Here is a 24,580-nt window from a genome sequence, read left to right on the forward strand (position 1 = left end):
GCAAGTACCCCAAACTTTATACAAAAGATGCAAAATTTTAAATGAGATAAAAACTATTAGATAGATGCAATACTTGGGGCACATTATGAGGGGTGAAAAGTACGAACTTTTAAGAAATATCACGCAGGGCAAAATGAAGGGTAAAAGAAGTGTGGGAAAAAGAAAGATATCGTGGCTTCGCAATCTACGTGAATGTGAATGGTTCGGGTGTAGTTCGATTGAACTTTTTAGGCGCGCTGCTAACAAAGTCAGAGTGGCCATGATGATTTCCAATCTCCGCTAGGAGTGACACGTGAAGAAGAAGAAAATTCTCATATAAAATATGAATTACTTTTAGATTTGTGTGAAGATACTTAAGTAGAAAATTTATCAGGTGCCATTATGTAATTAAATTAAATTGATTTACTCATTGGTAGATAAGGTAATCTAATTTTTAAAAACTAGTATTTAAGTTGTATGCCTGAAATTGTCGGTATTGACGTTAATGTCTTTGCAAATATCTTATGTTTGGTCTCAAGTAAATTAAATAATATAGAATAAGAAGATTCCCGTTGTTTGGAATGTGATTAGGATTGAAAAGAACTAACTTTGTACTTATAATATCACCTCTTAAGATAAGAACTTTAATTGTTTGTTGTATTAAACGACCCTGTTCACTTTGTGCTATTGTTCGATAGTGTAATGTTATTTCAATAGCTGCGGAAAATGGTAAGTAGATTTTAATCATTTATATATAAATGGAGTATAAAATCACCTATTAAGTATATTAATGCAATAAAATAATTAATTTGGGTTACAAAAAAATTCCGCAACGTTTTGCTATAAGAATTTAAATTAAGACACTTATAACCTTTAAATCAACTTTTAATATAACTTTTTATTTTATTCAATCAAATACATACATGGAATTTATCCATGAATACAGGGTGTAACAAAAATACAGGTCATAAATGAAATCACATATTCTGGGACCAAAAATAATTCGAATGAACCTAACTTACCTTAGTACAAATATGCACATAAAAAAAGTTACAGCCCTTTGAAGTTACAAAATGAAAATCGATTTTTTCAGATATATCGAAAACTATTGGAAATGGACATGTGGCATTCTTATGGCAGGAACATCTTAAAGAAAAATTATAGTGAAATTTGGGCACCCCATAAAAATTTTATGGGGATTTAGTTCCCTTAAACCCCCCCAAACTTTTGTGTACGTCTCAACTAAATTATTATTGTGGTACCATTAGTTAAATTAAATATTATTAAAACTTTTTTGCCTCTTAGTATTTTTTCGATAAGGCAGTTTTTATCGAGTTGAGGCTTATTTTTCAATATGTTTACATACAAATTTTATGGGGGTTTTGTTCTTTTAAACCCCCCAAATGTTTGTGTACGTTTTAATTAAAATATTACTGCGGTACCATTAGTTAAACACAGTGTTTTTAAAACTTTTGTGCCTCTTTGTATTTTTTCGAAAAGGCACCTTTTATCGAGATGTGACTTCTTTTTTAATATGGTTCAAAATAGCCCTAAAAATGTAAATCATAAATAAATGTTCATATTATTACCATGTCTCCATAATCGTACTTAACCATAAACAAATATGTCGTGGATTTGACAAATATTCGAAATATCTCGATAAAAACTGATTTTTGGAAAAAGTACTAAGAGACAAAAAAGTTTTAGAAACATTGTTTTTAACTAATGGTACTACAATAATAATTTAATTGGAACGTACACAAAAGTTTGGGGGGGTTTAAAGGAACAAAACCCCCATAAAAATTTTATGGGGTGTCCAAATTTCACTATAATTTTTTCTTAAGATGCTACTGCCGTAAGAATGCCACATGTCCATTTTTAATAAAAAATCTCCAATAGTTTTCGATACATTCGAAAAAATCGATTTTCATTTTGTAACTTAAAAGGGCTGTAACTTTTTTTATGTGCACATTTGTACTAAGGTAAGTTAAGTTCAATCTAATTATTTTTGGTCCCAGAATATGTGATTAAATTTATGACCTGTATTTTTGTTACACCCTGTATTTACGTAACCTAGACAACAGGAAACGAAGCATTAATATATCGAAAAATTATAGACCGCTATCTTTCAACTGAAAAATCTAGGGGAAATCAATAGAAAAGGCGTACCAAGTCATGGGTATAGAAATGTTTACGGTGTCGGGGATTTTTATTAATATTGAAGCAAAAAAAGCGACTGTTTTCATAAATTTCCATATTATGAAAAAACTACTCATTGTTGATGAAAACATTCAACAGACGACTTTCTTGAAAATAATTCTTCTTCTTTTTCTTCTGCTTCTTCTTCTCCTGCTTCTTCTTCTCCTGCTTCTTCATCTTCTGCTTCTTCTTCTTTTTTTTCTCGACTGGCTTTACAATACGAGGTGATATACTATAGCCCTCCATCTTCTACGATCTTGCGCTTCCATTTTCTATTGTTCTACCCCAATCCTAGATAAATCAGCTTCAATCTTCATCGTCCTTTCATCTTTTTCTGGGATGGCCTACTGATCTTCTACCGTATGGTCTCTAAAAAACACTTTTGTTAACACTGTGTCTTCCTCTGATCTTACCACATGACCTGCCCATCTTATCTGGTTTACCGTCTGGTTTCTCAAAAACACTGTCTTAAACACTGTACCTTATCCGGATAGCTTTTATATGTCTGACGATGTTTTCAATACCATACAGAGTCACCAATTCAGAATTGCGGCGCCTTCTCCACTGATCTGTCAATGCATTTCCCTGAAGACCAAATATCATTCTGAGAATCTTCCTTTCAAGTACCAGCAGCTTCTTTATTTTCCGATCATGTAGAGTCCATATTTCCGCAGGCTTCATTTAGGTTGTGTTTTTAGCACATTAAATCTTAATAATGATGATAGGAAGAATAATGCTCTATTCCTGCACATAGGTATCCTTTGAGACCTCTTTTTCTATGTGGTTGCCATATGTGTGACAACGAAATTGAAAATGGTTATTTATTTGTGATTTATATGTTTACTCTGATAGGATTACGAAGGGAACCATTCTCGTTGGAACTTTACCGCGCTGAGCAAATGGGACGTGAATTATAAATTGTACAATTCTCTCATATTCTTTAGTCTCAGCATCCGTTATGGCTTACAAATTTTAGAAGCCTCGGAGGTATAACCAGAGAAGGTTCCCATTGTTTTTAATCCAGTGGGATGTAGAGTAATATTTTTGGTATTGTTTTATGTGCTATTAGATTGAAAACTTAGTATTTTGCTAGCAGTTGCCGCTAGAGCATACCTGCCATTTCGTTCGTTGCAATCCGTGACTGCACGCCCGCGTTTGTCCTGGTTGGGTCAGAGAGAGCAGCATATGTGCCTCCTGATGAGAGTCCAATAAATTTCAAAACCGGTAGAGGTGCTTGCTGCACTCTCTGATTGAACTAGAATATAATGCGGCTGTAGTTTCGTGTGGCAACGAAATTGAAAATGGTTATTCATTTTTTATTTATATTGAATTCGACTTAACTAAATAACAAGACATTTACTTAACACTCATATAGGTACTACACGTTACACCATAATCTCTGCTCAATAAAGTGTACCACGACAATGACCTTAGTTATCGAGAATGTATTTTGAACTAAATAAACAACTTCATAAATTCTTCTTTTTGTGTAAATTAATTTAATTGAAAACAAATTTTTGGACACCCTGTATAAATGTTAATGTTAATGTTAGTGTTAATGTTAATGTTAATGTTAATGTTAATGTTAATGTTAATGTTAATGTTAATGTTAATGATAATGTTAATGTTAATGTTAATGTTAATGTTAATGTTAATGTTAATGTTAATGTTAATGTTAATGTTAATGTTAATGTTAATGTTAATGTTAATGTTAATGTTAATGTTAATGTTAATGTTAATGTTAATGTTAATGTTAATGTTAATGTTAATGTTAATGTTAATGTTAATGTTAATGTTAATGTTAATGTTAATGTTAATGTTAATGTTAATGTTAATGTTAATGTTAATGTTAATGTTAATGTTAATGTTAATGTTAATGTTAATGTTAATGTTAATGTTAATGTTAATGTTAATGTTAATGTTAATGTTAATGTTAATGTTAATGTTAATGTTAATGTTAATGTTAATGTTAATGTTAATGTTAATGTTAATGTTAATGTTAATGTTAATGTTAATGTTAATGTTAATGTTAATGTTAATGTTAATGTTAATGTTAATGTTAATGTTAATGTTAATGTTAATGTTAATGTTAATGTTAATGTTAATGTTTATAATACTAAATAGAGAATTGAATAACCTTTCAAACGAGCTAGCACACGACACCCATTCCTATTTTAAAAAAATCATCGATTTTTCGATGCTCCCAGATGGATGGTGCCACTAGTGTGATATATATGTCAATATATGAAGGGTCATCATTCCATATATTTCTGGGCAACTATATACATCTGTTTCGGACTAATTGGTCCATCCAGTATAGTGTACCAAATTAAAAAAGTTGTATGTTAACTTGGGAAACGATCACTACATGAGCAATGTTACCATTTTTGGTCATATTGTTAGAAGACCCTGTCATCTAATGGCTACAACTTACACTGTCAAGGAGGTAAGGTTACCTTACTTAAACTTCATCATTTTATATTATATTTCCTTTGATATTCACTTTCACTTTGCAAGTTTTAGCCAATAATGTTGCTTATCTATATGTATTTATATTTGTACTCGCTTATATTATTCAACATCATTTTATTTCATAACGTTATGGCTTTTCATTTCCTCAAGTAGCCTTACCTCCTTGGCAATATTAGTTGTAGGCCTTAGATAACAGGGTCTTCTAACAATATGGCCAAAAAAGGTAACATTGCTCCAGTAATATGCTCCAGCTCCCAAGTTAACATACAACTTTTTTAACTTGGCTTCGCTATACTGATGATGGACCAATTAGTCCCAAACACGTGTATATATTCCCCAGAAATATATGGAATGATGACTCTCCATTATTTTATATACTTCCTTTTATATTCACTTTCACTTTGCGAGTTTTAGCCAATAATTTTGCTCATAAAAGTTATAAACCCTTTGAAAAATTGTGCTTCGTTTTAATTTTTTAACTTTACTGAGCACCTCGTTGTATAAATGTTTTTTAAAGTGTTCCTCGAGATTCGTGCCACTCTAGTTTAAGTTGTAATACAAACCACTTAATAGTTTACTGACGTGGCTATGAACTTTACTAAATATCATGTCTATTTGTTTGACATTTATTTGATATCTAATAATGGAAGTCGTTAGTGTTTATTATTGATCCTTCTTTATTACAATCAGGCTACTAATAAACATATGCAATAAGATTGATTAACCTAATAAATAAATATTTGTGAAATATTATCCAGAATCATTAAATTTTATCAGGCAACTACAGAGTGATAACTTTTTTAATGATGCCACAGAAAAAATTGTAAATTCACTAGATTATGATTATAAGTCGAATAATTATTAAACTAAATTTAAAGACTTCATATACATCAAAATACCCTCCTATTAGAGTCAGGGGTGGGCAAAAGCCGGCCCGCGGGCCGGATCCGGCCCTTTCGCTTACTTTATCCGGCCCGTTGAAAAATCCCACAAGCAATTTTTTTTAAACTCGTAAATGAAATTTTGTTGAAATCGACAGCGTTAGTGCGATAGTTTGCGTGGTGTTCATATAAATAAAAATATGTAAATAATATAGAATATTATAATTCCGAAGAGCTGTAACACTATCATTACTTTAAAGTATGCAATAAAGTTTCACAAAGCAAGATTCTACTGACTACATAGAATTTAATGTGCACTTCTCACACTCTTTGAGACAGTGATGTTTTGGTTTCAGCCAGGATATTTGTTGTCTCCAAGGAACCCTTTTTCCTTCGATTTTATCCTTCAGATTCAGCTGCAAAAACTCATACTTATTATTTTTAAGTATGTGCTTCAAATGTGCTGTCTTTTTCCTTTTAATAGTGGTCAAAAGTAATCTCTTTCTTCCCATTCTGTGCATCACCATTTCGTCCGTAATAAGATATGTCCGTGATATTTTCAAAATTCTCCTAAAAAGCACTTCTCAAAAGCTACCAGCTTTCTCATTAAGTCAACATTAACAGCCCATGCTTCGGCACCATAAAGAAGAATATTATATAGTTAACATTTAACATAACAGAGAAGGATAACATTTTACTATCCTATATCTGATTTGCAGATTGAGTCTTTGGTTACTCAGAAATTTTCTCACCTTCAAAACAGCTGCTCTTGATTGTCCTATTCTTGAAACAATTTCCGATTTCGGATTCAAATCTTCCGTAATCCAGACCTCTACCCTAAGTAAAGTATTTCATTTTGTCCACTTGTTCATATCTTCATTTTTTATCTGGACCATATTTCTTTAAAAATTACGTGATATATTTTACTGGGCACAAATTGTTCGCATGTACACCCAAGTAAGATTAAATGTTTTCACCCATTTTGAAAAAATGTGAAAACCTTGAATTGTTAACGTCCGTCTGTCTGTCCGTAAACACAACTACTCCGTTATTAGAGCAGATAGAACGACAAATGAGGTGTCGAATGAAAGCTCCTAACCCAACCCAAGGATGCTATTAAAGGTGAGAAATTTGACCTCGGACTTCCAGTTTTAGAGTTGCAACCGGAAGTACGGTTTTAAAGTCACCTAAATAGTATAAGCGATATATTATTCGACGTGCCTTAGCAAGATGAGAACGAATGTACACTTCTGGTTTTTATATCATTTCCGGTTTAAAAGTTCTAACCGGAAGTGCCATATTATAGTCGCAGAAATAGTACATGTGATACATCAATAAACAGATATTGAACAGTTGACCACTAGACCCGTAAAAGTCTAGAAAAGTCGAGCTTGAATCTTTATTTCCGGTTTTGACGTCATTTCCGCTAAGCTCCGATAAGTTATGACCGAAAGTTTGTCAAAAATTACTGGAAATTAGTGAAATCGTTTATCAATCGACGCACAATATTATACGAAGAGTTCAAATATCGACTTTTGGTTCTACTTCCGGTCACCTTGGGTGAAAAATTAGGACTCACAAGTCTAATTGCTTGTTTATGATTACTGTTATCTATTACTCACAGTAAAATTTCTTTATCCAAATGCTTTAAAATTATCTTTATAGTAGTTTTCTCAAAAAAATTTCTTGGGTAGGGAAAAACTTCACCAATAACTTTCGCGTGTGCACAAGCTTACATACGCGATATACTATTCCGGCCCGGGAGACATTTTGAAAATTTTATGTTGGCCCGCGCTTAAAAGTATTTGCCCACCCCTAATTAGAGGAATTATAATATTTAACAGATATAAAGGAGTAAGGCACAAAAAATGCTGAAAACTATGGGACTCAGATTACATAATTGTTCTGAAGCTGTTTTCTTGTGACATATAATGCAATCAGGGCCGTCTTAACCATACACGGCGCCGGGGTGCAAGACTCGTCTTTGCGCCCCTTTTTGTCAGAAGATTATATAGGTTATGGGCATGGGTACGCTAAAATTAAAACTAATTATTTTTTTTTTTTTTTTTATAATTGGCTTTGGCATGAACCAATTAGCCAGACTTATTTTTTATTTATGAAATATAAAGGGAGCATTTTTTTTTGATCCAATATAAATAAATTGATTTTTCAAATTCTCACACCCTAGGATAAATGTTATTGTGTTAGTAAAATGTGTGTTTCTGTTTAGTGCATTTTTTTATATGTATATATTTTTTTTTTTAATTATATTTTTGTTTTTTTTTAATGCTTTATTTATGTAGTATTTTGTTTAGTTTTATTTCCTTTTTTTTTTCATTGTTTTTTTTTGTTTTTTTTTATTTGTTTATCATTATTTTACTTTTTTTTTAACTTTTTTTTTTTAATTATTTTTTTTATGTTAATTTTTTCGTGAACACACTTACAATAATATTTTGTATCGCAGAATTGCTTACAATGGTGTTAGTTTTTTACAATTTCATTTTGCAACGAATTAAATGATTATACAAACATTGATATAAGTTAATATTATTACTAAAAATTATACAATTTAGACTGGTTGGCAAACAGAATTTGAGATTTACCATTTCTTCGAAAAATGATTCTATGCTCTTCTTATTTCTTGAACATTCTAGGATTACATGGTTCATATCACCAACTTCTCCGCATGGACAATATGGGTTTTCATCCAGTCCTATTTTATATTTGTACAAAGGAGTCATAGCATGATTAGATCTTATTCTGTTTATTGTAACAATGAAGTTTCGTTTGGTTAATTCATGAAACCAGCTTTTCAATGGTATGTTATTTTGGTGGCCGACATAGTTAAGCCCTGTGACTGATGAATTATATTCTTGCTGCCACAATTGTTTTAAATGTGAAGTAAACTTGAAGGTAAGATCTGTATATGGAACAATATTGGTGGTTAGATGGTAGCCTGTGTCAGTGGCTGATTTGGCTAGTGTATCCACTGCATCATTACCTTTTATTCCTGAGTGCCCTTTAATCCACACTACAGTTATTGTTTTCCTTTGTTTTGTTGCTTCAAAGTTCAGTTTTAATATTTCTGCCTCTATGTTAGTAAGGTTTTTCGATGATTTCAAGTTTGTTATTCGGTCAACTGCACTTTTACTGTCAGTGAATATAACATGATTCTGTGTGTTTCTCGACTGGACGTATCTAAATGCATTTGCTATGGCAATTGTTTCGGCGGTATATATGGAACACTCATCTGGTAGCTTGAACTTGTAATATTGGGAAGAGTTTGCGTCATAAAAGGCACAGCCTACTTTTCCATTCATCTTGGATCCGTCAGTATATATGTATTGGTGTTCAGGCCATTAATGGTTTCTAGAAAGTTTTCTTTTGGGTCCAGGTAGTATGTTTTTATATGTTTTGAAAAGAAAACATGGGGAGGTTCGGTGTAGATAGGTATAGTTTTGTTGATAGACAGGGAGTTAGAGATTTGTGCCAGTGTGGTATAGCTGTTTACTAGGAGTGGAGTAGCTTTTGAGTGCCAATATGGATGGGTGAGTACTAGGACAGTGAGGTCGTGAATGTTACGAAGATAGCTGGCTTCTTTGGATATGGCTTTAGCCATAAATTTATGACTAATTAGCTGCCTTCTGAAAGATAGTGGAGGTTCTACAGATTCAACTTCTATAATATTTATTGGGGTAGATTTAAGATAACCAAGACATATTCTCAAACTTGTGTTTTTCTGGGTCTCTATTTTGTTTCGGTGAGTATGTGCTGCTGTTCCATATAGGTGACTGCCATAGTCTAATATACTTCTAACCATTGTTTTATAGAACAGTAAAGCGGTATTTGGATCTGCTCCCCATTTGGTATGGCAGAATGCTCTCAAAATATTCATAGCGTTCTCGGTTTTTTTTATTGCATGGTGGATGGTATCTTTCCACAGTAATTTTCTGTCTAAATAGAGTCCAAGGTATTTAACACAATTTTTGATTGGAAGAAGATATGGTCCCAGTTGTAACTGTACTTGAGTTATGTCCCTTTTTTTAGTAAAAATACACACTTCAGATTTTTTTTCAGAAAGAATTAAGTTGTTTGAATCTAACCAGTGCTTAACTGACCATAGGTTTGTGTTTAAAATGTTCTGACAATTTGAAATAGTAGTACCGTTGGTGTAGATAACTATATCATCAGCAAACTGTATCATATTCACGTTATTCAAATTTACTTCGAAGTCCATTGTATATAGTATAAAAAGTAGCGGGCTGAGTATGCTGCCTTGAGGGAGTCCTAAATTCGATGTTCGGGATCCTTGAAGATTTTGGTTTAATTTTAGTGAAAGTCGTCTATCGGAGTATAGTGAAATTAAAAATGAACATATTTCATGAGGTATTCCTATTGATGTCAGCTTATGGTACAAAATGTTTAAATTTACGTTATCAAAAGCCGAGGAAAGGTCAATAAAAACTGCAGCTGTATGTTTTTTTATTGTATATCCTGTCAGTATATCTGTAACGAGAACAGTAATAGCTTCGAGAGTGGACCTACATTTCCGGAAACCATATTGTGAGTTTGGTAAGATGTGTTCAAATTCTAGCCATTGTTCTAATCGATTCTTTATTATTCTTTCCAGAGTTTTAAGAATACAAGATGCCAGGGATATAGGTCTGTACGAACTTGAGAGGTCTAGCGGTTTGTCTTTCTTTTTAATAAGTAATATTATATAGTTCTTCCAGCTATCCGGAATAGGACTTGCACCAGTCCAGATACTATTATAGATTTCTAACAGAGACTTTTTATGTTTAAATGGGAGGTGAAACAGCATGGAGTAAGTTATATTGTCCTCGCCTGGTGAAGTATTATTAGATAGTTTCAACGATCTTTCTAATTCCCACATCTCAAAACGTTCAAGTAAGTACAAGTTGTTTCTGGGAACAGTTTTTAAAGATAACTGATTGTATTCTATGCATTCTTTTGCCCAATCTGGTGAGATTGTGGCATGGAATTCTTCTATCCAATTCGCTTCCAGATCAATAGGTAACTTATTCTGCTGCTTACGATTCTTAAAACTATTTACCTTTTTCCATACTTCAGTGATGGGAGTTGTCTGATTTAGGCTCTCAACATATTTCCTCCACTGAATTCTTTTTGTTTCTTTGAATGTTTTTTTTTTGCGATGGCATCAACTCGTTTGAATTCAAGTAAATTTTGTATGTTTGGGTTTTCTTTCCACAATCTGTCTTTTCTCCTATGAGCAATGTTGTTGCAGGTCTCATTCCACCATTGTTTTGGTTTGTGCTTCCAGTACTTATTTCTTATTATTGTTCTTTTCGGGATACAAATGTTTGCAGCTGAGTTTATCGTGTCTATGAAATTGTTGTAGTTACATGCGGTGCTCATTTCCTCTAGTGTTGTCGTGTACAGATTCCAGTTGGCTCTTTTAAGAACCCATATGTTGTGAACTGGACCATAGGTTTGTAAGCCTGAGTCAGAGTTATTAAACTTCATATATATAGGAAGGTGATTGGATCCATGAGGATCCTGTATGACTGACCAAGATATTAAATGTACTATGTCTTGCGTACAAATAGACAGATCAATGGCACTTTTTCTAACTGACGTAACAAGTGTGGGTGCACCATCATTGAGATACACAAGATTGCAGTGATTAATAGCATTGAGCAAAGAAACACCATAGACATCATTAAACTCACAACCCCAAGAAAGATGATGAGCGTTGAAATCTCCAGCAATTATAAAAGGTCGTGGTAAGTTTTCGAAAAATTGTATCCATTCTCTTACTTCTATCCGAGTCTTTGGTTTAATGTATATTGACAATATGTACACTGCTTTGTTATTAGGTAGAAGTTTCACTTCGATGCATGTACACATCATTCTTGCTGGTTTCTGTACTACGACTTCTGAAAATAATCTATTGGATTTTACTAGTATGGCTACCCCACCGTAACCATCCATACGATCTGACCGAACAATATTATAACCTTGGAAGTTATAAAACCTTTCCTGTTTGAACCAGGTCTCTGACAAAGCTGCTATGGTAGTTTCTGTTGTATTTAAGAGATATTCTAAGTTTTCTTTATTGCCAACTGCAGATCTGCAGTTCCACTGTAAAATGTTGAGTTTGTTTATAGCTGAGAAGACGACGAAGTAGTTGGTATATTGTGCACGTTTAATAATTGTTTACTAATTAATATTTGCTGTAAGTCTTGTTTAGTAACATTGGGATTATTAGTTTCCCTAAAAGTTTTAAAAAGTTCGGTAACAATAGTAAAAATTATATCTAAAATATCAGAGTTTGACTCTGTTTGTAGCGTGTGAGAATTTGAATTTAAATTATTTTTATATGAAGGACTATTTATAATTGGAATATTAGTTCCTGATTGTCTAAAGTTAAATGTGTATTCTGGATCTGACTGTGTCAAGACAGGACTATTTGGTCTCTGCCTTTTGCTGCCTTTAGAAGATTTGACGACTGTATATTTATTATGATTACTACTGGCCGAAAATGTGAATAGACGAGTAACAGAAGAGCTATTTAAACTTTGGTTAACAAGAGGGTAATTAGAAGAAGGCAAATTTTGTTGATGAGAATCTTTAATAATGTTATTTGATGTTACGTCTGCATAAGATTTGCGGGGAATTTGTTTGTTGGCATCATGGTAATTAATATTACTATTAGTCATGCATTCTTTAATTAATTTCTGTCTTTTGAATTCTGGCCATGACTTAAGATTTGTTGTGAAGTGGTCTCCCATACAACTAAAACATTTTGGAGTTAATGTTGTTTCCTGACACTCTTTTGTATTATGGTCTTTCTGGCAATTGTTACAACGGGGGTTACTCCTACAATGCTTCCCCTGGTGGCCAAATCGCAAACAGTTGAAACAAAGCAGGACTTTTTGTTGATATGGTTCAATTTCTTTCAACACCTTATTTATAGTAACGTATTTTGGAAGTACTTGTGTTTTAAAGCTTACTACACACGATTTAGTAGGAACATAATTTATTTTATCATCGGTAACCGTTTTTCTATTTATTCTAGAAACGTTTACTACCTCAAAATTAGAACTTATTTCGAATTTTTTAATTTTATTTTTAAGATATTCATCGGAGAATTCTGTTGAGACATCCCGTATAACACCTTGTCTAATAATAATAAATTTAGGTATATAAACATCCAAATGGTTTTTAACAAAAACCGGATCGTCTTTCTTGTCGATAAGGTAATTAGCGTTTTTAGAATCCGTAAATTTAATTCTTAATTTATTTCTGCCAATTGTATCGATACTAATTATTTTATTATCTAATTCTGGGAATTTTGTAAGAATAATGTCACCAATTTTTAATGCATTAAGTTTACCTTTAAGATCGCTATCTTTATTTTCAACATATATATGGAACGGTCCACGGTCATTTATGGTATACTTAAAAATTTCTTTTTGTTTGTCATCGTTAGATTTAATAGGATCGGAAGTACTTACAGTTTGGTTGAGTTCAGCCTTACTAAAACCTTTAAAATTGCTAGGGGATTCCATTTCAACATCTGGACTACTAAGGGTGGTATTGGGAGGTCCATCAGGTTCAGGGGGCGGTTTACCGCCCGTGTCCGCACTCATTTAATTAAAAAATAGAAACAAAAACGCGAGTTATTAGTCTATATATTATTTGAATAATTATCGATATTTATTATTCGTATTAGTAAAGCGCTTAGATTACTCGTCAGCACCGGCTATTGATACGTCCGACTCACACGAGAACTAAAACTAGACTGTAAAAACTAATTATGTTTGCTTTCTTTATTTTTATATTAAAAAACATGGTGTTAGTATTAAAAAACATCAATCTTATAACACTATAGCTACCATACTTTTTAAAGTATATCAAAGTCAACTTTTCTAGCTTTTAACCTTTAACTACCCGCGCATCAAGTTATAACATAACTACACGCGTGGCGTACTTTATACGCCACAAGAAAGTACACTTAAAAACAGCGGATTTGTTTATTTTTTTTGAAAAAATTCACTTAGTTGTTTGTTATAAACCTTATTCGGCATCACTGAATACTTGGAGTTCCTTCTCAGTAAGCCAATTGGGATTTATAACTGGAATCATGGAATAAGTGGATTCCGTGATAAATTAAATTACTAATAAATTTTTTTTGAAATGTGATTTTTTACAGGCGAAAAACTATTGTTTATAAAGAAAAATATATTTTGTGCCATAATGATCAAAAAACAATTGAAATATGTACTTATATTACTACTTATATTAATATAATCCTGGCGTAATTGTCCCCCACCGGAAACAACAAATAATAAACTGTAAATTAATATCTTCCCAGAACGCCGATTATAACGAAACTAAAACCAAATTGTAAAGCACATTCCAGTGATAGGTTAGAGAGGTAAACCAGGTCAAAAATTAAATTTTTAAATATATTTGCAGTAGAATTCTTATATCTGGCGTACAAAATACGCCAGCGCGTGTAGTTAAAGGTTAAGTTGGCAAAAAATTTTATTGCTTCGGTGACATCTATTTTTACTTGCTTTTCTCTACTTATTAAAGCCAGGTTTGTTAATCTGTCTTGGTCCATTGTTGAGCGCAGATAATTTTTGATCAATTTAAGTTTAGAAAAAGACCTTTATCCTGCAGCTATTGTTACTGGAAGTGTTAAATAGAAAGATTTGGGAAAACGGAGAGTAAATTATTAGAATATAACATTATATAATGCACTGGAAACAGAAAGCACTAAACAGAAGCGAATGGAGGAAACTGGGGGAAGCCTATGTTCAGAATTGGACGAATTAAAGGGCAAAAGAAGAAGAAGAAGATTATATAACTTAAAATATCGAGTGGAGTTGTGTCTATATTATTAAAAAATATTGGTAACAATTCTAACTCATGGAATAGATCTTCTCCATCTATATCAGATCTATTTCCACGCGCTAGTTTTTTTTTGGTAAATTTAAACACTGTGGTCTTTAAATTTTCTTCAGAGTTGCTCCAACTCGATATATTTTCCACGAAAGATAAATTTTAATTAGTTCCCTCAACATTTCAAATCTTTCATTTAATTTTGTAACGGCAACGTCCAATACATAATAATAGAATTTAACTTTAAAATTTTGTTTTGGGTCTTAAAAGGCTCATCTGCAGCCTCGTTATTGAAATGTCTTTTTCGGGGACGTGGACGAGGAGTTTCAGAAAATTTAGTTTCTAGCGCAATCTAGCGATAAAGCGAAGATATTGATACATGCTATAAATCAATATTATATTCTTGTATAATTAAATAATATAAAAAATAATAAATAAAAGGATAAGATTTTCTCCAAAAATTAAAAGAAAATATACAATGACCAATAAAATCGAGTACGAATTAATATTGTTTTCACCAATTTTGAAAAAAATGTGGAAACGTTGAATTATCCACGTCAGTCTCTCCGTTCGTCCGTCCTTCTGTCTGTCTGTCCATGAACTCAACTCCTCCGTCATTATACCAGGTAGAATGACCAATGAGGTCAAATTCTATCCTACCTGGTAATTTAGACACATTCTCATAAACTAGAATTCAACTGTTCGTGTTTTATTTCGTATTATTGTTGTCACAGGCCATTCTTCCGCTCTTGTAGGATAATATTCCGCTCTATGCCCTGAAAAATCCTTTTTTGATTTCTTTAGTTAGAGTGTTCTTCCATATCACTCCATGGAGTGCTTTCGTGGCTTGTTTTCCCCATACTATTTTCATTTCTATATCTTTCGTACAAGTGCCATCTCGGTTTATCATTTACCCTAAATACTTAAAAGTCTTACAACTCTTAATAGTGTCTTCTAAACTTACGTTTAAATCAGCAACCAATCTGTAATCAATTATGTACTTTCGACTAGAATAAATTGGTTTACACTAGGCTAAACTAGTTTATCCTGATATAAAAACATACACTTCAGGATAAACTAGTTTGGACTGAAGTGTGCGTCTTTATATCAGGATAAACTAGTTTGGCCTAGGCCAAACTAGTTTGGCCTGAAGTGTGTGTATTTATATCAGGATAAACTAGTTTGGCCTAGGACAAACTAGTTTAGCCTATGCGCGATAGGACAAACTAGTTTGGCCTAGGCCAAAATAGTTTGTCCTGAAATCGGGTTTGGCCGGTAACATATATACCTAAAGGTAAAATCATTAAAATTATAAAATTTTAAAAAATATATCTTGCTTAAAAATAGTCATACAGCCTTTTACGATAAACCATTTTAAAGGTAATTGACTTTTCTTCGTATTAAATATTGTACATACCTAAAGTTGCGTAGAAAAAAGTTACCGAACAATGTTTGCGAAATAACAAGGAAAATGGCCCAAAATCGCTGTGAGTGCCGAAATTTGAAAAATCATATATTTCGGAAACAGTAAATCCTAGAGACTTCTACCAAACGTTATTTTTAAAGAGGAAGGACGGAAGTTTTTTTTGTGAAGCAATGCCTATACCTATATCCCCGTGGAAATCAGTTATGGGGCAAAAAACAAAATTGCTTTTGTTAGTGTTTTTTTTGCTCTTTGTTTTGAATATATTGTTGTAAAAAAATATTCTTGACTTTAAAAAGGTGACATTTCGATAGTAAATTTAACCTGGAACAATTTTTCTGTAGACGTGTTTGAACCAAAAGTGTATAGAACTAACCTTAATTCCCCTGTGCCTAGGGACTAATTCACCCCTGTTTTAAAAACTCACCCCTTTAAATGGTAGCACTCAGCGGTTTTTTCAGATTTAGAGGTCCATTGGCCGTATGAAATAATAAAACCCTGTTAACGTTGTGGTCCAAGAGCTGTGAGACATTTTTGAGTAGGTATTTTAGGCAAGCTGAAAATTTTTCAGGTGACTCTTCCATAATAGCCTAATACAAAAATGCTGGTCTGGCTGGAGGGTAGCGGTTATTTTCCCCAAAAATCCCCCCCAAAGTTAAAAAAAGGGTAAAAATTGTTATTACAAAAAATATAATTGACGTGACTTTAAAGTAAATTTAAATATTCAAATATTAGGAAAATAAACAAGCCAGGCGATTTGAGGGCGATTTTAGCTCTGCAAGATACTTGCATGGGCGTCCCAGGATTATTTTCAGGGGATGCATATTAACTTCAGAAGATTTTATCTGAATCTGTACATACTATTAACATGTATAAAATATACAACTATACATGCATAGCTATGTATATTCCTTCTGGACAGGGAGGTACAATTGTTATTTTGACAGGGTATTTTTTAATATTAAAAATAAATATTCTAAAAAAGGCAGCTTTTTGGTGAAATTTTCCAACTGCCATGTGATCAAACAAATTACGGGTTCATATAAATGAAAAGCGCTATAGGTAAGCAGCAGTGTGAGAAAGAGCGTATACCGATAGCTGTTTGCGTCCTCTGTTCTAGCGAAGTGAGTCCGTTCGCTCGAGAAAAATCACGTGACCTGGTGATACCCATGTTGTTGTGCCTCGAAACGTTAGAGTAATTGTTATATATTATAGTTTTTTAAGTAACTTTTCCTTAATTAAAGGAAAATAATACGTACTATACAATTGATTTTGCAAATATGATAGGAAATGACAAATTTATTATTATAAATATATAGGTAGAAAATTATAAAACTATAAACTAAATAAATTCTGTGTCCGAATCTTGTACTTCTTCTTCAAACTCCTCATCTGAGCTTAAATATTCATTCTTTTCTTCTTCGTCAGACTCCCCTCGAGACTAAGATTATTCTTCTACATGAACTGTAGATAGTTGTAATATGCATTTAGAATTTATTAAAAATTAATTACTGATTAATTAATTGATTTGCTACGTATTCTCTGTCATTTTGTACGGAGTCGAAGCCTGCACAACCACGGGCGCATCTGAAGAAAGACTTGCCATTGTTGAGATGTGGTGTTATCGAATAATGTAAAAAAATAATGTACACAACACGTAACAAACGCGGAAACATTAAGAAAGATGAAAATTAGACAAGAAATACTCAACACTATGAAGGAAAAAAATGAGCTACTTTGGTCATATACTAAGAAATAAAAAACCTGATGTGATTGGTTATATAAGGAAAAGTATTAAGTATTGGTTTTAAAAGAAAGAATACGTAGCAACTCAATTAATTAATCACTAATAATCTTTTAATTAACTCTAAATACATATTATAACTATTTACAGATTAGGTAGAAGACGAATCTGAGTCTTGAGTGGAGTCTAACAAAGAAAAAGAGAATGAATATTTAAGCTCAGATGAGGAGTTTGAAGAAGAAGTACAAGACACAGAATTAATTTAGTCTATAGTTTAATACTTTTCTACCTATATATTTATAATTATACATTTGTTTTTTTTTCTATCATATTTGCAAAATCTACAGTGATGAGCGCGCTAATAACCGGCAAAACAGCTCAAAAGATGGAAAACATAATACATCTCGAAACAAAAAGAGATGAAACTCTTTTTGTTTCGCAATGTGTTATGTTTTCAACCTTTTGAGCTATTTTGCCGGTTATTAGCTTGCTCATCACTGTATTGTATAGTACGTATTATTTTCCTTTAATTAAGAAAAAGTTACAACAACATGGTTATCGCTAGGTCACGTGATTTTTCTCGAGCGAACGGACTCGCTCAGTTAGAACAGAGGACGCAAACAGCTATCGGTATACGCTCTTTCTCACACTGGTGCTTACCTATAGCGCTTTTCATTTATATGCACCCGTAATTTGTTTGATCACATGGCAGTTGGAAAATTTCACCAAAAAAAACCTGTCTTTTTTAGAATATTTATTTTTAATATTAAAAAATACCCTGTCAAAATAACAATTGCACCTCCCTGCCCGGAAGGAGTGTACATAGCTATGCATGTATAGTTGTATATTTTATACTCGTTAATAGTATGTACAGATTCAGATGAAATCTTGTGAAGTTCAGATGCATCCCCTGAAAATAATCCTGGGACGCCCATGCAAGTATCTTGCAGAGTTAAAATCGCCCTCAAATCGCCTGGTCTGTTTATTTTCTTTATATTTGAATATTTAAATTTACTTTAAAGTCACGTCAATGGTATTTTTTGTAATATCAATTTTTGCCCTTTTTTTAACTTTGGGGTGGATTTTTGGGGAAAATAACCGCTACCCTCCAGCCAGACCGGCATTTTTGTATTAGGCTATCATAGAAAAGTCACCTGAAAAATTTTCAGGTTGCCTAAAATACCTACTCAAAAATGTCTCACAGCTCTTATACTATGTAGTTCCTTTCTAAAGTACATAATCAATAGCCTGTTAGACATGCCACAAGCAAGGAGTTTTAGAATCTTATTAAATGTCTTGATATTATTTATTGGTATTTATCTAATCTTAATTTTTAAGTATTTTTTTGTCACTTTATATTTACTCTGTTTTTAGGCGATTAATTAAAGTGCAAATATATTTGATATTTCCATTTTGGTTCTAATCAGAATATTGATAGTGTACCTCAGATGTACCTAAAAGTATTATTTTATTCTCTCAGATAATTTTTCCCATGTCTGTAATACTTTAATACATAAGTGTTTTATTTGTATAGAAATAATTAGTAATTAGGTTTTAAATTTTTTTTTTCATAATTTATTTTATTTAATCAGTTAATAGGCAATTGATTATGTACTATAGAAAGGAACTACAACGTTAACGGGGTTTTATTATTTCATATGGTCAATGAATCTCTCTATATGAAAAAACCGCGGAGTGCTACCATTTATAGGAGTGCGTTTTTGAGAAATGGGTGAATTAGTCCCTGGGCACAGGTTATATTAGGGCGAGTTCTATGCACTTTTGGTACAAACACGTCTACATAAAAATTGTTCCTGATTAAATTTCCTATCTAAATATAACTTTTTAAAGTCAAAGATACTTTTTTTACAAAAATATATTCAAAAAAAAAAGCACAAAGAAACCCAAAAGAAAGAAATTTTGTTTTTTGTCCCATAACTTTTGTCCACGGGGATATAGGTATAGATATTGCTTCACATAAAAAAAAACACATATTTTTTCTTTAAAATTATGTTTGACAGAGGTCATTAGGATTTACAGTTTTCGAAATATGATTTTTCAAAGTTCGCCACTCACAGCAATTTTGGGCAATTTTCCTTGTTATTTCGCAAATATTGTTCTGTAATTTTTTCTACGTAACTTTAGGCATATGCAATGGTACATGTAAGAGGAACAGAAATCAATTACCTTTAAAATGTTCTACTGTATAATGTTGTACGACTTCTTTTAAAGAGGTCATCTTTTTCAAAATTTTTTACTTTTAACGAATTTTTGATATTTTTTAGGATTATTTTTTAAATTTCCCATTATAACTCTTTTTTTTCTACATTTAGGTATATATTATGTAATAAAAAAGAAAGCTTATTCTGTTTACTTTAAAATGGTGTATTATAAAAAATTCTAGGATTATTTTTGAATAAGATATGCTTTTTCAGAACGTAATAAGTACTTGCAACGATTTTTGATTTTTTATTTTTTAAATTTCTCATTATAACTTTTTTATTTGATTGTGTGTTATGATTGAATCTAATTTCTTATAGGTAATACTTTGGATTCACTTGACTGGGCCGGGCAAACTTCAAAATATGGATTAATTCCAATAATTACTGTCAAAGCTCCTGCACCACAAGATTTGCTTGAAAAAATAGCATGCATATGTACCAAAAGTTATACAAAAAACTGCGGTTGTAGGAAGATAGGAATTAGTTGTTCAATATTCTGCAAAGGGTGCATGTGCATGGGTACTAATTGTGGGAACTCTAAGATAACTGGGGTGTCAGAGAAAGATATTGAAACTAATGCTAACGAAGAGGTGAACTTTGGTTTTGAAAATTTTGTAATTGTCAACGTTTAAATAATTTTAACTAAAGTGATGTTTTCTAAGACTGATATTTATGTAATTTTTGTAAAGAAATAATTTTAAATAATACAGGAAAAAATATCAAAGAATCACTCGGTTTCCATTATTTAAATATAGATGATACACCATTTTAAATAACAGAAATTAAGCCCTCTTTATTGAGCAATATATAGTATATTCATGTACAAGAAAAAAAAGTTATAATGAGAAATTTAAAAAATAATCTTAAAAAATGTACAAAATAATATTTTTTTATATTAGGTATTAGTATATATTAAGGTATATAGTATATATAATATAATATAATATTATATAATATATAATATTATTTTATTTTTATATTATATTATAAAAAATCGTTAAAAGTATAAAACCTTGAAAAACCATAATCTCTTAAAAACAAGTCGTACAACGTTATACAGTAGACCATTTTAAAGGTAATTGATTTTTATTCCTATTATATGTACCATTGTATATACCTAAAGTTACATAGAAAAAAGTTACAGAACATTATTTGCGAAATAACAAGGAAAATTGCCCAAAATTGCTGTGAGTAGAGAATTTTAAAAATCATATTTCGAAAACTATAAGTCCTAATTACCTCTACTAAACAGTATTTTAAAGACGAAATATGTAGATTTTTTTTGGTAAAGCAATGTCTATATCTATATCCTCGTGGACAAAAGTTATGGGACAAAAAACAAAATTTCTTTCTTTTGTGTTTCTTTGTGCTTTTTCTTTTGAATATATTTTTGTAAAAAAAATTTATCATTGACTTTAAAAAGTGATATTTGGATAGGAAATTTAATCAGGAATAATTTTTATGTACATATCTTTGTACTAAAAGTGCAAAGAACTCACCCTAATGTAACCTCTGCCCAGGGACTAATTCACCCATTTCTCAAAAACGCATCCCTTTAAATGGTAGCACTCCGCGGTTTTTTCATACATAGATATCCATTGACCATATGAAATAATAAAACCCCGTTAACGTTGTAATTCCTTTTAGCTATCTTATTTTGAATATAATCAATAGCCTATAAGCCCATTCGTACCTTTCGGTGTTGGGCCCATTCGTACCTTTCATAATACTGCAAAATTAGATTTTACTATTTCAAATTTGTGACATAAATTTTTATTATAATATAATTCGTCGTTTAATGAAAAATACGAGGACTATCTCGTATTTCGTAAATAAGGTTCTCAGTATTGCTGAATTCAATAAAAAATGCATTTGGCATACATTCCTATTAGTCGAGGAAATGAAGCTGAAAAAATGGCAAAACCTCGCAATTTTTTCATCTCAGCATCGATTTGTACAAAAATTTGGGATTAGGCTTATTATAGCCTCTAGTTCATTTTCTATATTGAGCAGTTGTACGCTTTTGGTTTTTAAGGGTGAAAACTACCCCTAATTGTAAAAAATTATAAAATAACATTTTAAACTTTAACATTGTCAACATTTGGTTCTTATTAGTTACATAATGATTGTTTTATGCTTAAGATATACTATCATAATATTTCAACCCTTGTTGGAGCTATATATAAAAAAATTTACTTATCCTAGAATAATAATTTTGGCTTGCATATATTTCCATAAAAATTTGGAATTAGGATCATATCACCCTGTACTTCATATTCTATATCATGCTTAAGGGCGTTGATTATTTTTAGGGGTGTAAACTACCCCTCATTGTCAAAAATTATATAAAAACATTGTAAACTTTAATATGGGTAAAATTTGGTTTTGATTGGTTAAATAATGATTGCTTTATACTTTAGGATATAATATCATAATATTTCAAACCTTAAAAACCACCCTTAATAACATTACAGTTTTTATAAGTAGATATTTTAATAGATCTATACAGAAAAAAAAGTAGAATTAAAGAATTACAATAACATTTATTTACACAAAAATACGAATTTACAAATATGTAAAACTACAAATACAAATAGTTTTTTAGTCATCTTCCAGTATACGAACCGGTTATGAGGTATTATACATACATTGAAAATTATCCAAAAGCGGGCTATCCGAATTTTTTGAAAAAAATTCGTTTTATAAAAATAGCTCCTTCATTTTTGGCGATAAAAAGTATTTTCAAAAATAACTTTGTAGGATTTTTGAAGAGTTATAAGACTGTAAACTAAATTGCGTAAGATCCCTTATTTTTTAATTAGGGTGGGTTTAAAGGGCTCGAATAAGGGGGTGTTTGCTCGTAAATAGAGGTTTTAAACAGCTTTATCTAGCTAACTGTTCACTGTACTGAAAATCTCTGTACAAGGGAATTTAAGTTATTAAAAACCTACAATTTAGTTATGTATAATTTTTTTCGTATCTCCAGTATTTTCGGAGATATTTTGAAGTAAAAGGTGAAAAATATGAAATTCCAAAAATTAATTTTTCTTTAAACTCCAATGTTTCTAATATTAGGCCTTTGAAATAGGTCAAACTTCTTGGGTGTGTTGATAATACAAATATAAAAGGAATTACAGAAAGGCGAAGACCAATTTTTAATTAGGAGGATAGTGAGGGGGTTGCTTTCACCGATTTTTTCATAGAGAAAAGCAGGTACTGACTTTTTTTGATCATAAGTCGCTTAATTTTCAGACTAGAAACTTTTTATTTTTTTTTTTTTTTTTGAAAGGCCTAACTGTATACTTCAAAAAGGATTATTTAAGTTTTCCTTGAAAAATGCAAAGTTTTTCCGTTATTATACTTTGAATATTTCAAATTATGCATTTGACGAAAAAAGCTAAGTTTTAACATGCCGTATCTCGGTTTGTATTGGTCTTAAAGATATTACAGAAAAAGAATTTGGTTTGTGTTCCTAAAAGATACAATTTTGATATCCACAGTTTTTTTTGGTTAAATGTATATTTTTCGAGGTAATCTCAAAAAACCCTCTAAAAAACTCGATTTTTTCATTGAACACTGTTACTTTCAACCGCGGATAACTCGAAAAATATTAGTTTTACGAAGAAAATGTAAAGAACATTTTTTTCTTAGAATTACTTTTGACATCGATTTACATGGTTCAAATTTAATAAAAAATTCCCGCCCCCGAGATGGGGTGGCAACCACCCCCAAGGTTTTAGCGTAGAGCGGCATGATATAGAAAATGATCCTTGAACTATTTCCTACCTTTTGTGAAAATCTCAAGTAAATCGATGCTGGACGAAAAAATTGCGAGCCAAAATGCTTCATTTCCTCGACTATGTACTAAAATTAATGGTATTCTTGTTAATACGACAACTAAAGAATTAAAAAAAAAATCTTGAATAATCTCTTTATAAATGTAACACTAAGTTTAGAAAATAATGAAACAAATAAAAATAATTTAATAGTAATGTATTTACTATAATAATTAATACAATTTACATTACTAAATTATATTTATTTTAAGACAATTTTAAAAATTTATTTCTCCACGAAATCTGAAATGTGTTTAATAGTATATTATTCAACGAGCATGTAATGATGGCAATTACTCACGATGATGAAGTTTGCGACACGAGCCGTTGGCGAGTGTCGTAATTCATCAGAGTGAGTAATGGCCATTACATGCAAGTAAAATACTATACTTTTTCTACGACCTTTTTTATTTGGATTAGTAGAAAAATATAATTATCAACTACCGACTAACATTATTTAAAACGAAATATTTTATTTTTCATAAGAAAATATATTTTACATAACTATGGCAACACTGTTAGATTTACACTGGGATACGACATAAGGGATGATTTTGTATTTAGTAAATGGGACCACTTTATTACCCATATTAAGCTGCACCCCCCACCATCGCGAATAAAGTTCGGACTAGGCAAAAAATTTAGTGCTATTTATGTGCTAATTAGTTGCTCTATTCAGAATTTTGTTGCTTAAACCGTTTACCAGGAAATCGCGTTGAAAGTGGGGGGGTGCAGGTTAATGTAAAGCTGCACCCACCCACACCGAAAAAAGCTCAAACTTCTTGATTTTTTTTGGTGATAAATTTAGTGCTATTTATGTGCTAATTAGTTGCTCTATTCCGAATTTTGTTGCTCAAACCGTTTACCAGGAAATCGCGTTGAAAGTGGGGGGGTGCAGGTTAATGTAAAGCTGCACCCACCCACACCGAAAA

At 31.5% G+C, this 24,580-nt stretch overlaps 1 protein-coding gene across 1 annotated transcript in view; it reads left to right on the forward strand.

The window, feature by feature from the left end:
- The first annotated feature begins 429 nt into the window (after window positions 1-429).
- LOC114337892 (monocarboxylate transporter 14) overlaps window positions 430-24,580 on the forward strand; it is a 200,519-nt gene continuing 176,368 nt past the window's right edge. Inside the window, exon 1 of the mRNA XM_050656776.1 lies at window positions 430-708. Coding sequence (XP_050512733.1) covers window positions 706-708 — 3 coding nt within the window. The 5' untranslated portion in view covers window positions 430-705. The remainder of the gene's footprint in view (window positions 709-24,580) is intronic.

This window comes from Diabrotica virgifera, chromosome 7 (assembly GCF_917563875.1).
Source record: "Diabrotica virgifera virgifera chromosome 7, PGI_DIABVI_V3a".
NCBI lineage: Eukaryota > Metazoa > Arthropoda > Insecta > Coleoptera > Chrysomelidae > Diabrotica > Diabrotica virgifera.